At 45.2% G+C, this 16,348-nt stretch overlaps 1 protein-coding gene across 4 annotated transcripts in view; it reads right to left on the bottom strand.

Annotated features, from left to right (window-relative positions):
• Window positions 1-3,111: 3,111 nt before the first annotated feature.
• The window catches only part of LOC141156751 (dimethylaniline monooxygenase [N-oxide-forming] 2-like), a 126,224-nt gene continuing 112,987 nt past the window's right edge, over window positions 3,112-16,348 (bottom strand). For all 4 annotated transcript variants that reach the window (XM_073643097.1, XM_073643100.1, XM_073643098.1 and 1 more), the window contains 2 exons: window positions 6,429-6,501; window positions 3,112-5,284 (listed from right to left, as the gene is read on the bottom strand). In XM_073643097.1, coding sequence (XP_073499198.1) covers window positions 4,930-5,284; window positions 6,429-6,501 — 428 coding nt within the window. In that variant the 3' untranslated portion in view covers window positions 3,112-4,929. The remainder of the gene's footprint in view (window positions 5,285-6,428; window positions 6,502-16,348) is intronic.

Below are 16,348 nucleotides of genomic sequence, written 5' to 3'. Positions count from 1 at the left end.
TCCAAATACACCTCTGGCTCTTCTGTTTTTAGTATTTACCCTGGGCTCCAGCACCGCCAGCTGGTTCTCGGCAGTTCCATTGGCTCTTGTACCTTCTGCTACCCATCCGGGTTCCAGTACCGTCAGCTGGTTCTCGGCAGTGTCTTTGGCACGGGTACTCCCTCCTGCCCAGCCTGGTTCCAGCACGCCAGCTGTTTCCGGGTAGTGTCAACGTCACTTTGCCTCCAATGCGTTGTCCTGTCGTGTTGCGGTCGGGTTAGCCGACTCTATGGTGCCTGCAGTTTAGGTGACTCCTATGTGGGCTGCGGGATCTGGCAATGAAGGCTGGTTCCATAGTGCCAATAGGACAAGCACCCTCTGTAGGACTGTGGGTTTTGGTAACTGCGGCCGGCTCGCGGCCTTGAACTTTTTTTTTACATGGGTACCTTCTGCTACCCATCCGGGTTCCAGTACCGTCAGCTGGTTCTCGGCAGTGCCTTTGGATTAGGTGCCTCCTTCTCGGTATCCAAGTTCCACCAACGTCTGCTGGTCCTTGGTAGTGCTTTCTGGCACAGGTACCTCCTGCTTAGTAACCGAGTTCCAGTAACATCAGCTGGTCCTCGGTAGTTCCATTGGCTCTTGTACCTTCTGCTACCCATCCGGGTTCCAGTACCGTCAGCTGGTCCTCGGTAGTTCCATTTGCTCTTGTATCTTCTGCTACCCATCCGGGTTCCAGTACCGTCAGCTGGTTCTCGGCAGTGCCTTTGGATTAGGTGCCTCCTTCTCGGTATCCAAGTTCCACCAACGTCTGCTGGTCCTTGGTAGTGCTTTCTGGCACAGGTACCTCCTGCTTAGTAACCGAGTTCCAGTAACATCAGCTGGTCCTCGGTAGTTCCATTGGCTCTTGTACCTTCTGCTACCCATCCGGGTTCCAGTACCGTCAGCTGGTCCTCGGTAGTTCCATTTGCTCTTGTATCTTCTGCTACCCATCCGGGTTCCAGTACCGTCAGCTGGTTCTCAGCAGTGTCTTTGGCACGGGTACTCCCTCCTGCCCAGCCTGGTTCCAGCACGCCAGCTGTTTCCGGGTAGTGTCAACGTCACTTTGCCTCCAATGCGTTGTCCTGTCGTGTTGCGGTCGGGTTAGCCGACTCTATGGTGCCTGCAGTTTAGGTGACTCCTATGTGGGCTGCGGGATCTGGCAATGAAGGCTGGTTCCATAGTGCCAATAGGACAAGCACCCTCTGTAGGACTGTGGGTTTTGGTAACTGCGGCCGGCTCGCAGCCTTGAACTTTTTTTTTACATGGGTACCTTCTGCTACCCATCCGGGTTCCAGTACCGTCAGCTGGTTCTCGGCAGTGCCTTTGGATTAGGTGCCTCCTTCTCGGTATCCAAGTTCCACCAACGTCTGCTGGTCCTTGGTAGTGCTTTCTGGCACAGGTACCTCCTGCTTAGTAACCGAGTTCCAGTAACATCAGCTGGTCCTCGGTAGTTCCATTGGCTCTTGTACCTTCTGCTACCCATCCGGGTTCCAGTACCGTCAGCTGGTCCTCGGTAGTTCCATTTGCTCTTGTATCTTCTGCTACCCATCCGGGTTCCAGTACCGTCAGCTGGTTCTCGGCAGTGTCTTTGGCACGGGTACTCCCTCCTGCCCAGCCTGGTTCCAGCACGCCAGCTGTTTCCGGGTAGTGTCAACGTCACTTTGCCTCCAATGCGTTGTCCTGTCGTGTTGCGGTCGGGTTAGCCGACTCTATGGTGCCTGCAGTTTAGGTGACTCCTATGTGGGCTGCGGGATCTGGCAATGAAGGCTGGTTCCATAGTGCCAATAGGACAAGCACCCTCTGTAGGACTGTGGGTTTTGGTAACTGCGGCCGGCTCGCGGCCTTGAACTTTTTTTTTACATGGGTACCTTCTGCTACCCATCCGGGTTCCAGTACCGTCAGCTGGTTCTCGGCAGTGCCTTTGGATTAGGTGCCTCCTTCTCGGTATCCAAGTTCCACCAACGTCTGCTGGTCCTTGGTAGTGCTTTCTGGCACAGGTACCTCCTGCTTAGTAACCGAGTTCCAGTAACATCAGCTGGTCCTCGGTAGTTCCATTGGCTCTTGTACCTTCTGCTACCCATCCGGGTTCCAGTAACATCAGCTGGTCCTCGGTAGTTCCATTGGCTCTTGTACCTTCTGCTACCCATCCGGGTTCCAGTACCGTCAGCTGGTTCTCGGCAGTGCCTTTGGATTAGGTGCCTCCTTCTCGGTATCCAAGTTCCACCAACGTCTGCTGGTCCTTGGTAGTGCTTTCTGGCACAGGTACCTCCTGCTTAGTAACCGAGTTCCAGTAACATCAGCTGGTCCTCGGTAGTTCCATTGGCTCTTGTACCTTCTGCTATCCATCCGGGTTCCAGTACCGTCAGCTGGTCCTCGGTAGTTCCTCAGCTTTCTTGTACCTTCTGCTACATTTCCAAGTTCAAGCTTTTTGAAATGGTTCTTGGTAATCACTCTGGATCTCCCTGACGAGGACCCTGAAGACGAGGACCCTGAAGACCAACCCTAAGAAGACGAGGACCCCGAAGACAATGACCCTGAAGACGAGGACCCTGAAGACCACCCCGAAGAAGACGAGGACCCTGAAGACCACCCCGAAGAAGACGAGGACCCTGAAGACCACCCCGAAGAAGACGAGGACCCCGAAGACGAGGACCCAGAAGACCAACCCGAAGAAGACGAGGACCCCGAAGACGAGGACCCCCGAAGACGACGACCCTGAAGACCACCCCGAAGAAGACCAAGAAGATGACCCTGAAGAAGTTGACCAAGAAGACAAAGAAGAGAAGACAAGCACCAAGATACAGAAAAACAAGAGACAGAAAACCAAGAAGCAGAAATACAAGAAGCTGCAGAACAAAAAGCGGAAGAACATTAAGCATAAGACTAAAAATCAGAGCAAAAGATAATATCTAAATTATAAGCAGAAGATGACTAAGCAGTGTATGGGGGTGAGTCCGTTCCTCCTCGTGGTGCCCCTGGAAAAGACCTGCTGCTGCAGGCCAAACTGAACGCGGACAAATCCTGTTGTAAATCTTTTGTGACGGGCAGAACGAAAGGTGTAATGTCCAACCTTTTATAGATAACAACTACAGGAATGCCTGTCACAAATAAGAATATGATGAAGAAGAAGAATATGAAGAAGATGAAGAAGTAGAATATGAAGAATGTAAAAAAAAGAATAATACGAAGAAGGTGAAGAAGAAGAAGGTGAAGAAGAAGTGGATGAAAAAGATGCTGAGGATGATGAAGGAGAAAGTGTGGGAGAAGTAAAAAAGAAGGTGAAGAGCATGGAAGTAGTGAAACATAAATATCTGACAAAATATAAAAATACTTAACATAGTTAATATTTCCGTAACTCAGAACATAATAAAAAAATATTAATTCCTGCTATTCCATTTGACTGGGCTAAACCTCTATGCCTTTATTGTCTCCCCCACCTCCCCCAATACATTCTACATTATTCTTAGTTGTTTTCCTTCATGTAGAAATAACCTACAAGGAAAGAAAGGGTTTATTTTAATTCCGATATTTATGTCCCATTGACTTGCATTGGTTTCCGGTATCGGAATCGGCGATATCCGATACTTTTTCGGTATCGGTCCGATCCAATCCGATCCGATATTTCCCGATATCGGAAGGTATCGCTCAACACTAATCTCTAGTAATATTCAAAAGCAAGGGTCTTCTGTAATGATTTAGGGCTACATCCCCTCAATGCCTTTACCTGCGCAGCAACATTCCTGCTGTTCAGGAAACTGTAGTAAAGTAAAGGGATGGACAAGAGCGCTGATGCATTTCAAAAAATCAATGTCCAGTATTAGCTGGGTTTACAGAGGTTAACGTCACATTTATCATGATGGTTATATAATAATTATTGGCCGTACTATTTATCAGTAGTTAACAGGATATTCTCGAATTGTCTCTTCTTACTTCCTGGTTGCTTGCTGGTGCTCCTCCTTGAGTGAATGTTCTGATGAGTACCTGAGTCCAACTACAGCACATTAAATTTGATCGGTGTCTACACTGTTATCACTGTATTTACATATAGAGATGACAGTCCATCTGAACAAGTACACAGCTCAGGAAAGTGAGAGCTGTGATTAGGAGAACTACTCTAGAAACTGCTAACTAGGGGAGAGGGGAGTATTATTGTTACGCAGTAATGATAAGAGATGCTCAATCAGGAGCTGAGAGAGAGGGAGGGAGGCAAGCAGCTGACTGCTGTATAAAAATCAAGGGCTAGAGAGAGCTAACTGGGATTTTAGAAGTTAATTCCTCCAGCTACTGGGCACATTCGCCACACTGTGGTGGCCAAGCTCCTTGGAAAGAAGTTGTACATTATGTAAGATAAAAGCAAATAGAAAAAGCAAGTAAATTGAAAACTTGCTTATGCTCAAGCTTAACTGAAGCAATTTATTAACAGGAGACTACCCCTTTAACGCATAGCCGAAACTGAAAGCTAAGCAGTAGCACCTAAAATAAAGAAAATGAATAGTAGGTAAGCACTACACAGCACATATCATCTGTATTTTTAAGGCCATAACTATGTCTGCTATTAATGTATGTTATTATAGTATAATACGTTTTTTAATTAGATCATATTACACTGATGTAATAGTAGGCTATTTTTCAATTTATGATTATATTTGTATATATACAGAATATATACACTCAGTATATTGGTTTCTTTGGTTAAGTAAGGCCCAATTGTATTATATGCTTAGGGTATATTCACAAGATTGGGAATGTTTTAGATATAATCACATGTATTTTATGTATATTTCTAATACTTTAACTATAAGTGTGGTAAAACTGTAGTAAAAACCTCATCTATTAAAGATGCTGTTTTTGTCAAATATTTTTTTAAAAATATGTGACAACCTAACGTACTATTCCAACTTTTAGTCATATCTAACAGTTCTTGCACATAACAATAGCTAATAGAACAGCCAGAACACACAATCCCCAAAGCCAAAATATCATTGACATTAAGCCCTGTTCTTGTTTTTTTATAACACGGGTTTTAGTGGGCTTTAAAATCCGGTCCCATGTGGTCATTATTTGTTTTCTCGCCAGTGGCCATTTTCCTGGACCTGTCAAGCGGAACTGTGCTGGTGTGCAGGGTCCAAATACAAGATTAAGTGCAAGAATTGGGTCAGTCATGAAAAGCCTCAAAATATTAGGCTTGCAGCCTATATCTGTTGTCAGCTCATCCAAGTATTCAATGTAATCCACAAGCAGTGTGGTTTCTCTTCTTGGGCCAAACCTGTGTAATATAAATAATGGTTTATGAATACTCCACAGTTGTCATGTTATTTATATTTGTGTTTATCTTTATATTTGCTACATCTAAACAGTAAAGATTTAAAATGATTTTAAAATTACAAGATCACCTAATTTATGTATCAGTTATTTAAAATACTACATTTCTGCATATTTAATAGCTGAAAAGTTGTGAACACTGCCAAAACACAACAATCATCATCAGAAGAATTATTAAACTAGCACTCCCACCTCCAAGATCCTATTCCAATATGTAGTAGGTATAATAATAATATTAGCAAGTACCTCCAATTAGAAATGTAGCATAGTTCTTCTGATTCACTATGTTGCTTAGCACATGTGCAGTGCAGTGCACTAGCTTAGCTATCCATGGTTATAACCACTCTTATAGAGGCAGTTAGTGGTCGTAACCATGGATATCTAAGCCACTGCAATGCCCTGCACATGGGGTAAGCTACATATTGAATCAGAAGAACTATACTACATTTCTAATTGGAGGTATTTGCTAATATTATTGTTACACCTACTACATATTGGGATAAGATCTTGAAGATGCACAGGCTCTTCACAAATACGCACAATTCAAATGAACACTGTGTGTTTGTTCAGGTTACTGATATGTAGCATAGCCGCTTCAAGACAGTAATTGAGCTACTGTTCAATGCAGTACGCATAGACTTGTCACAGAAGTATTATAGGCATTTGTTATATCTGTGATTGGTCATCCTATCTGTAGCTAAACCACATTAATTGCCTGCTATGTCTTCCTTGGATGTCCTCACTAAGTGTCCCCATTTTTAATAATGGAGGGGTTTCTGAGTTCATAATGGCTATTCAAGGGTGCACACAATGAAGAAATCCAAATGTTATCCTTACTTCCTATCCATACTGAGCTATACTACTTTCAGGTTGGAAAAACTATGTTTCAATAAAAAATAAAAATATTCAAGTACTAAAATAAAACAAGTAAACTAAGTATGAAATCTAGACAGATAAGCCATCAGTGTATGATTGATTGGGGTTCAACCCCCTGTGTTGCTGCAGAAACAGTGGCACATTTATACATTCAGCTGTGCCCAGTATTGCAACTCCGTTGCATGCAACTCTCATAAGGCGACAATAACTACCTGCTTATGGTTATTTTCCTTTTCTTTTCAATGTCCTTCATGACATCATCTGGAGGAGGTAATGTACACAAACCTGAAGAGCAAAACACAATTTCATTATTAGTTTTTGCTTTATTGAAGTGGTACTACAAGTTTTTTAGGTTGTAAATGTTATCTAGCCTGTACTAATGCAGCTAACCTGATTTTATCTACCTATTTGATGTTGTGATGTCTTTTCACCATGATATCATGCTAAACAAATCCTCAAGGATAACAGTGTTATTACAAAAATAAATTCACAAAAACTCTGCAGTTAAAATTTAAACAATTTGTCATTCGCTTTACACAAATTGCCTATAATGGCCACCTCCATTTTACATATTGCAGAAGATTGTATCAGCCAGAGAAGGCTCACATGTCCTTGGGGACGGAAAGAATTCCTTGCAGTTATCAAATCACATATTATATCTCTTACATCTGGCAGAGGCCACAGGCTCAAAAAGGCTACCTCAGACAGACTTGGCACAAGCCACTCTGTCTGGCAGATTCCAGAGGAACCACAACCTTCACCCTTTAACCCTTATATAGGGATCTGTTCTTACAACAGAGTCCACTGGATTGCTTCTACAGAAGGGCTGCCAGATGGAGGAGGCAAGAATGGTCATCACGCGGGGTCAAAACTAAAAGGTCACGTCAGGGACAAAATCAGAAGGCAAGCGATTAATCAAGATTAGTGATGGGAGAGCACTAAAATTATTGGGTGCTCGTTGCTCGGGCCGAGCAAATTGGAATACTTGGGTGCTCGACCCGAGCAACGAGCCCAATGTAAATCTATGGGAAACTTGAGCATTTTTCCGGCTGCTCCCCCGGCGGTCTGCAGAGGGCCTAGAAATTGCAGAAATCGATGGGAACAGCGCTCAAATGACATGGGAACAGCATGGGGAAGACCCCTGGAAGCATTTCTGACTCCCAGGTTACTGCTGTGAACAATGTTGTCAGAGGTATTATGCCACTTTTACTGACTCACAATAAAACATACAAAAACGAAACAAAAATGGATTTTCCTGGGAAATATGTTAAAGAACATCCTGAAAAGGGTAATGACTAGTGATGAGCGAGCACTAAAATGCCCGGGTGCTCGAAGCTCGGGTCGAGCACATTGGAATACTCGGGTGCTCGACCCGAGCAACGAGCCCAATGTAAGTCTATGGGAAACTCCAGCATTTTTCTGGCGGTCCCCCCCGGCGATCTGCAGAAGGTCAAAAATTGCCCAAATCGATGGGAACAGTGCTCAATTAAACGTCAGGCAGGCAGAATATATAGGCAGACAGGCAGGCAGGGTATATAGGAGGGTGCATGAAAAACATAGCAGGGCACTTGGAACACACTAGTGCCCTCCGATTTTCATGCACCCTTCTCTTTAAAAAAGCCGGCAATTCAGCAGCGGCATACATCGGTACCCGACAATTTAGAACAGAAAGAATAGAGCATCACACATAGATTAAATAGATAGAAACATGTCAGTCAGTCACATATATAATAAGAACAGTGACAGCGTTGGTTACTGTACTTGTCATTTAGTGTTAAAATAAAGGATTTCTTAAAATAAAATAATAGTGTTTTCATGCACCCGTCTCTTTAAAAAAGCCGGCCGGCAATTCATCATCGGTACCCGACAATTTAGAACAAAAAGAATAGAGCATCACACATAGATTAGATAGGTAGAAACTTGTCAGTCACATATATAATAAGTACAGTGACATTGTTGGTTACTGTACTTGTCATTTATCGCTAAAATAAAGGATTTATTAAAAAAAAAAATTGGCGTGTGGTTCCCCGTAATTTTAGTCTCTAGCGAAGGTTAAGCAGATGGCTGGGGCAGATGTTTGAAGCATGGGAAGGGGGTATTACCCACGGAGCTTTCCAGGCTACTAATATCAGCCCCCAGCTGAAACCTAGCCTTTACTAGCTATTAAAATGGGGGACCCCCAAAAAAATGATGTGGGATCCCCCCTATTTTAATAGCTAGCAAAGGCTAGGCAGACAGCTGGGGGCTGATATTAATAGCCCAGGAAGGGTGCCATGAATATTGGCCCCCTCCCAGGCTAGAAACACCAGTCGTCAGCCGCCCCAGAAATGGCACATCCATAGGATGTGCCAATTCTGGCACTTAGCCTCGCTCTTCCCACTGCCCTGTAGCTGTGGCAGTGGGGTAATAGGGTTGGGGTTGATGTCAGCTTATAATGCCAGCTGACATCAAGCCCAGGTTAGTAATGGAGAGGCGTCTATAAGACACCCCCATTACTAACCCCATAGTCAAAGTTAAAAAGAACACAAACACCCAGAATAAAGTCCTTTAATTGAAATAAAGACACATTCCTTTAATGTTCTAAATTAAACCCTACTTACCGTATCGCCCATTCAAGCTGAAGCCAACGATCTCCTGCAATAAAATAATAAACCAACCTCATCCTTACCTTTCCATGGTTCCCAGGACAGCTTCAGCTCTGCTACATTGACATGACAGGCTGGATCGCAGCAGAACGCTGCCATCCAGCTTGCCATGCCGCAGACACTGAGAAGCTCCTCAGTGAAGCTCCTCAGTGTCTGGCTGTGACGGCATCCAGATGAGCCTAGTTCATGTCCAATGAACTCAGCTCACCTCATGCACGTCACTGACAGCGTGGGAAAATTCTCCTGCGCTCACCGCTTGAGCAGGAGAATTCTCCCACGCTGGGATGGCATTGAGGTGACAGGCTGGATCGCAGCAGAGTGCTGCCATCCAGCTTGTCATCCTTCAGAGACACTGCAGAGCGCAGGCATGCTTGCGCTCTGCAGTGTCTCTGAGGCGCTACCTGCAGTGTCTCTGAAGAGCTGGATCGCAGCAGAGCGCTACCATCCAGCTTGTCATCCTTCAGGAAACACTGCAGAGCGCAAGCATGCAAAAAAAAATGAAAAATACTCCTCCACACCTTGGGCTATGTTCACACATAGCGTTTTTGATGCGTTTTTGCAGTTTTACATTGCTTTCAACCAAGACAAATGCATTCACTGGGAAATGTCATTTTAACATTTTACAACCTTATTTGGCCATGTGGTGTGTGACACATCATCAGACACATGCATACAGTGCTGAAAAGACATGGGAACAGCATGGGGAGGACGCCTGGAAGCATCTCTGACTCCCAGGTCACTGTCTAAAAGTGTGCCCATCAGAAGTGATCCTTGGCGCATGCGAAGATGCCTCCCGCCATGCACCTGTCATTACAGACTTGCAACAATCACCGTCCACGTCCTTGTCCCACCGCAGCGTTCAGTTTTCCCTACCCTATTCCTTGGAATGCAAGCGCAAGTAGGCAGCCAGCCAGCCACCCACAGGCTGCAATACTATGCTGCCACATTTTTGGACAGCTGCTTGCACTTGAAATGTGACCTTTTAGGCTCGTGGAGGCGGAAGCTGTCCACAACCTCATGGTGGCGCCACTATTTCTCCTGGTGTCGTCTCCGCCTTCCACAAGCACGGGTCCCACAACATTACCCGTGCCCTCCCCAGTGGACTTACTGGGAAGGACCACCTAACCACAAACACATGGTCAAGTGAATGTGGCCAGGGACGGTACAGAGCCAGTCCACAGCTTTTTTTGCTGAGAGTTGTATTTCACCACAGCCATATTCTTTAGCTTGGCAAAAGAACTTGGGAAACGGTATCTACTCCAGCTGTCATTTCTCCCAGGAAGTCCTCTAAAGCTGCTTGCACTTGAAATGTGGCCTTTTAGGCTCGTGGAGGCAGAAGCTGTCCACAACCTCATGCCGGCGCCGTCTGGCTGTACATACTCAGTCCCCAGCCGCCACTATTTCTCCCAGTATCATCTCCGTCTTCCACAAGCAAATGTCCCTGAACATTACTGCTGGTACTTTTCTGTGGGAATCTGCTTGCCTCCTACCAGCCTGTAATATTTCCAGTGAACTATGGTACAACGCCCTGGTATTAGCACTGCCCCAAGTACCAGTAGCGAAGCCATCCCCAATTTCCTTCTCAGGAATTCTATTTGGTAGACTGAGTGGCTGCCCAAATACATTAGTTTCTCACAAAGGAGCTGAAGATAGAGTTGCAGTAGGTGCAAATTTCTCCAGTCTGCTAGATATCAGAGGGTGAGCGGCAGCACATTGGCTCAGTGGTTAGCACTGAAGCCTTGCAGCGCTGGGATCCTGTGTTTGAATCCCAGCAAGGACAACATCTGCAAGAACTTTGTATGTTCTCCCCGTGTTTGCGTGGGTTTCCACCTCAGAAAGAATGGAGCCATAGAGTGCCCGGGAACAATCCCACACACTTTTCTTAGCCAGGACTGCTTCTCGGTAGGGTTGGACAGTCCCACCAGAGAATTCTCAGGTGGACCCTGGCTTTTCCATCAGGAGAGTTCATGATAGTGCAAACTATGCAGCAGCTATAGGACTCTTGTGCGGGGGAGAAAGGTGAGCCCTCAGAGTCAAATTCTCTGGTGGGCCCAATGTTTTTTAGTTTGAAACTGCTTCTCAGTGGGAGTTGTATTTCACCACAACCATACTCTTCAGCTCGGTGAAAGGACTGGCATAGAGGAAAACTGTATCTACTCCGGCTGTCATTTTCCGTCACCGGGTTCCGCCCATTGTCACACACGACCATGCCTGACTGTATGTTCAGCGATGAGAGCCACAGATCATGCTGCTGTGTTACAGCTTTCAACAACTCTGCAGCAGTGGGCGATTTGTTACCTAAGCAGTAAGCATGTTATCATCAGCATAGCCTGTTGCCGCTCGGCCAAGGCAGTGCTGCAGTGCTTTCAGCTTGTGACTGATGTGGCATTTCGGAGATGGAGGCCGAACTGGAGAAGGAGGTGCAGAAGCTGAACAATGTGATTACATTGAGGTTACATTGGCGACTCTGGTTTTTATACTAAAGAAAGATCCTACTGTGTTTTGTTTTTTTTTACGTTATTTTTTAAGACAAATGCATTCACCGGGAAATGTCATTTTAACATTTTACAACCTTATCTGGCCATGTGGTGTGTGACACATCATCAGACACATCCTGTTTCATTTATGATGGAGGGACTCTGAAAGTCACAAAGCCTAATTTTATAGGACCATCAGTCCATCACTTACAATTCTTAAAGGGCCAGCAGTTGGCCCTTGCTATTGTTAGAGAGCAATCAGCTGGCTATGCTTTGTTGTTCTCATTATTAATGAGTGGGTCTCCTATACTGTTATTGTGTATGCAGTGACTGCATGGGCTGCCAAAAATTTGGACGCAACCCAATACCCCTTTGAAGAAACATAGAGGAGGGTTTCAGTAAAAAAAATGTTCCCATTATAAAGGAGCGGGTCTCCTATAGTGGTAATGCCCATGCTGTGACTGCAAGGGCTGCAAAAATTTGGGAATAACCCCACTAACCATTTAAAGACACATACAGCAGTTCCACAGTAAAAACATATTCCCATTAGAAAGAAGAGGGTCTCCCATACCTCCTGAAAACAATGATCCCATTGTTAGGAAGTGGGTCTCCCATAGTGTTTGCCTATGCAGTGAAGCAACGGCTGCCAAAAATTTGAAGGAACTCCAATGCCCTTTGCAAGAGTTGTAGATATGTTGATATGGTACATATCGTGGTGATATTGTGGTGGAGGATGAGGATGCGGAGAAGGAGGAGGACAAGAGCAAATAGACAAAATCAGGAAGCATATACCCATGTCTGGGCGTGAAGACAGAGGTGCATGGGAATAGAGTTAGACCTCCCCAAAAAAAAGACATTGGATTTCAGTTTGTTACGCTGCTATCATTTGGTGGTGTTGAGAAATCTGGCCCAATCCAGCCCTTGTTCATTTTTAAATTTCACATAGGTAGTCCAAATATATAATTAAATAGTAGTACTCCCAATATCAATTATAAATACATATTTTTACAAAGGTGTATAGTAATCACCAAGTAAAAAAGGAGTAACAAAATAAATATTAAAAAGAATATTTTATTTGAAACATGTATAAAAATAAATAATAAAAAGATAAAAGGGAAAGGTACCAATCAAGGGAAGACACAATAGGAGCTTTTTAGTCTATGGGTGGGATATCAGATGAAAAATAATGCAAATCAGGCTAAAATCGTCCTTCAACAAAATTTCATGGTGGAAAATATCTCCACAACAGTATTCTTTGTAAATACAGTCAATAACATTCCAACATGATTGGATCAATCAATGAAAAACAAAGAAACACCCAGGGTTGACCTATATGTTCCACATGACGGGGTGAATCACAGACAGCAGCATATCAGGTGAGGGAAACAGCAGTGTTCTCGTGCCATTGAGCACATAGAATAACACAGCCAATAAATATACAAGGTTCCCCTCTAACTGATATGCCAATTACTCAAGTGAATCTTCCGATGAAAAGTGGAGTATCAAATATTAATGTCAACACATAATAAATAATTCACAGTTAGATCATCAAAAGTATCCCATACCGATGTGAACGCTCCTGCTTCCTGCCCCAACGCGTACGTTTCGCATTAGCTTCTTCGGGAGGCGTGCCAAAGTGGGGGGCAAGTGTGTTTTTTATGTGACTGAGGGCCAATCAGACAGTGATGGGCGGGGGAAAATAGAGTGACACAACCCATGTGGATCCAATGGCTCATGAGCAGGTGGAGGCCGCTGCTGATGAATGAGTCTCGATACCAGCGGTCACGTGCTGAATGACGCTCTCGCTTTCAGCTGACAAGCGGAAGCGAGGCGTAAGCAGCACTAACAAGCCACAGTATACGGGGCTTAGCATTGCGACAACCCGCGCATGCGCGCCAACCACAGGAGAGAGGTGGAATATTCTTAAAGGGCAAGGAGAAGAATAGAGAGGGGGTGAGTGAAAGGAAGAAAGAAAAAAAGGGAAAGAAAAGAAAAAGACAAAATTAGGAAGAAAATAATAAAGGATGAAAAAATGTGAGTAAGAGGCAAATATAAAAAAAGAGGGGGGGAATGAATGAAAAAGTGTTATCCAATAGTTGTCCAATTGTGAAGTGACAATGTTATGCCAATGCATATTCTAATTTATATCTATATGATTGAAAATGCAGTGCAGTTCAAATGGATGAAGTATATATAAATATCACATCATAAATATTGGTATAAAGTGACAGTGCTGTGCAAAAGAATAATATCCATATTATTAAAAAATGACAGTGTAATATTAATAAATAAAGGGTATCATAAATAACATCGTATAAAATGGTATAAAGTGACAGTGCTGTGCAAATACAGTCATAATTCATATCATAAAAATAGAAAAGTAAAAATATATAATGAAAAATAAAATGGCATGATAGGTGCACAAAAATATTATATTTCTTGTCAATAACATGAAAGATGCATAAAGTGACAAAAGTGAGGGGAAAAAAAAAAAAAAAAGAGAAGGGGGAGGGGGAAAATCAGTCCTTAATGTCACAACAAGAGTGAAAGAGGGCGAAATTCCAGAAGTCCTCATAACAATTTAGTTTGGCATCTCTAGTTTGCATAGGTGCGTCACAAATCGATCTGCATCAATATTCATCCAGTCCCGGTACCATATACTAAAACTGAAAAAATAAAATGTTAAAACCAACACATACAAAACACAAAATGCCCACCACGAAAAAAATTTTGTGTTTCAAGTCTCATATAGATCACAGAAAGACCCCAAACCCAAAACTTTCATTGAGACCTTGGGGGGCCAGGGAGCCCAGACGATAAATCCATCTGCTTTCGCATTTAGCTAATTTCTTATGTAGATCTCCCCCCCTCTGATGCCCATGGTGACAACATCAATCCCCCTAATTTTCAATAAATGGGGATTACAATTATGATACTGACGCGCCCCTGGGCCTGTGTCGCGCTGCGCTGCGCATGCGGGAGCTTACCCGGAGCCGGATCTGTGGAGGGTTGTAGTCTCGTGGCGGTGACCCGGTCCGTGCCCAGGGAGTCAAACTAGACGGCAGTCCATTAGTAGTAAATGGTTGATGACTACGCCACCCGTTGAGTGCAGCCAGGGGGCTGCTGCTGCAGGGCAGACCGCTGAGGCCGATGGTGGGATTGTGCAGCGTGATAGTATAACCCCCAACGGGAGGGGTATGGCCTCAGGGCAGCCGACGTGGATGATGGGGGTAGCAGGAACCACTCAGAGACGGTACGGTGTAGTTCAGGGTCTTTACTGGTAACAACAAAAGACCCTCCCGGAGTACTTGCTAGCGGATGGGGCCTGGTCAGTCCTTGAGCAAATGGGATCTCCCCTGGCCAGGCGTAGTTGTAGGCCTCCCAAACTGACTGTACTCTTCTGGCTACCTTGCTAGGAGCTGATGTAAGTAGCCCACGTCCCTGAGTGTACCGTGTGGTGCTCACCCGTATGGCCGGTGACTCGGGGCCTTCTAATGGCTTCCGCTCCACGATGGCGGTGCTGGTCCCACGCGTGTGACCGTGCCTTCGGGCTTCTGGGCCAGAGGACCTGAAATCCCCTGCCTGACGGATTCTGCTGCTGGGTAGGAATTAGTCCCCACAGCCTCGGACTCCGGGTCCGGTAAAAAGTTTTCTTAGTCAGGGCGAACTCTGCAGCTGCCAGCCCCTGACTCCTTGTAACTGCTGTTTCTTCCTATGCTGTCTCTACTTCTTCTCTTCTTCTACTCACTCACCCTGCCTCAGCCCCAGGTTTATATAGGGGAAGTTCTTCCCCTCCCAAGACTGGGCAGGAGGTGTGGCATGCACAGGATCCCTGACTAAAGGACCTCCCACCTGCTCTCAGACATAACATTACGTTACTGTGGCAACCAGACCCCTGGGGTGTCACATTCCCCCCTAGTAAAATTTAGTACTCCGGGACTAAACACATTTAGAAAACATAACAAGGCAAAACATTAATAATACAATAAGAAAACATATAAAGATGGTTACGGCGTGTCCGCAACCGGGTGCAGTCTCTGAAGAAAGCAAGGTGTCCATTTCACCAACACAGGGAGACGTAACCAGGTAGGGGTCTGTTCTACCCCGAGTCCTTGACAGTCTTTAGTCCATCCTGGGTTACGCTCCAACTATATACAAGGATTCCCGGTAAATCCACCAAGGATTCCTAAAAACAACTAGAAATACAAAATTACACACAAGCAACTATAGACAGGTAAACATTATAAAATAGCTTAAACATTTAGATCCTCCAACGTGCGGGTAACTGGCCTCTAGTGGCCCTAGTGGACCTACGGAGCTGACTGTCTGGCCCTGAACTACAGGGTGTAGGAGCTGTCAAGGGTAAACTGGGCAGCTGTCTACCGGCTCTTTGTCTCACTAGGGGTACGGCAGGCTCACTATAAGCAGAGGGTTGATTCTCCTGTTCTACTTGTGTGGAGTCTTCTGCCTCCTGGACCGGCTGTTCTTCCAGCTCTACCCGTTGCTCCGTAGGTTCTTGGGATGATGGTTGGAGGAAGGTGAGTACGGGTACCACAACTGCACCATTGACTTGAGTCCAAGACCGAGGGAAGTCCCCGAGCACGGTACTAACCATATCTTCCCTTTCTCCCACGGGTCGATGGTCTTCTTGTTCCTCTTCAGGGTTCCTCAGTTGTTCGGGACACTTCTTCAGGTGGTCCCGGGATACAATGGCTGTGGTTTCCCCTCCGTCTTTACTGATGGTACAGACCTTCGGGTTCTCGTGGCTTGAGGGCAGTACGGTGTACGGGTCCTTCTCCCACTGGTCATCCAACTTGTGGAGCCGTCTTTTCCTCTTCAAGACCTGCTCTCCGGGTACCAGGGGAACAGCGGGAGCATACTGGTTGTAAGTCTTCTCTTGTCTTTCCCTAGCCTGACAGAGACTTCGCTCCACGCTCTCCTGTACTCTCCGGTACTGCTGCTGCCTCTCTGTGTCCCAGTCTGTTTCTGGTGAAGTGTCCTCAGGTGTCA

The sequence above is a fragment of the Phyllobates terribilis genome, unplaced genomic scaffold, assembly GCF_046119375.1.
Source record: "Phyllobates terribilis strain yellow unplaced genomic scaffold, ASM4611937v1 Scaffold_8__6_contigs__length_399053987, whole genome shotgun sequence".
Lineage (NCBI taxonomy): Eukaryota > Metazoa > Chordata > Amphibia > Anura > Dendrobatidae > Phyllobates > Phyllobates terribilis.
Note: the sequence above shows the minus strand (reverse complement) of the source record. Positions and strands in the feature narration are given on the sequence as shown.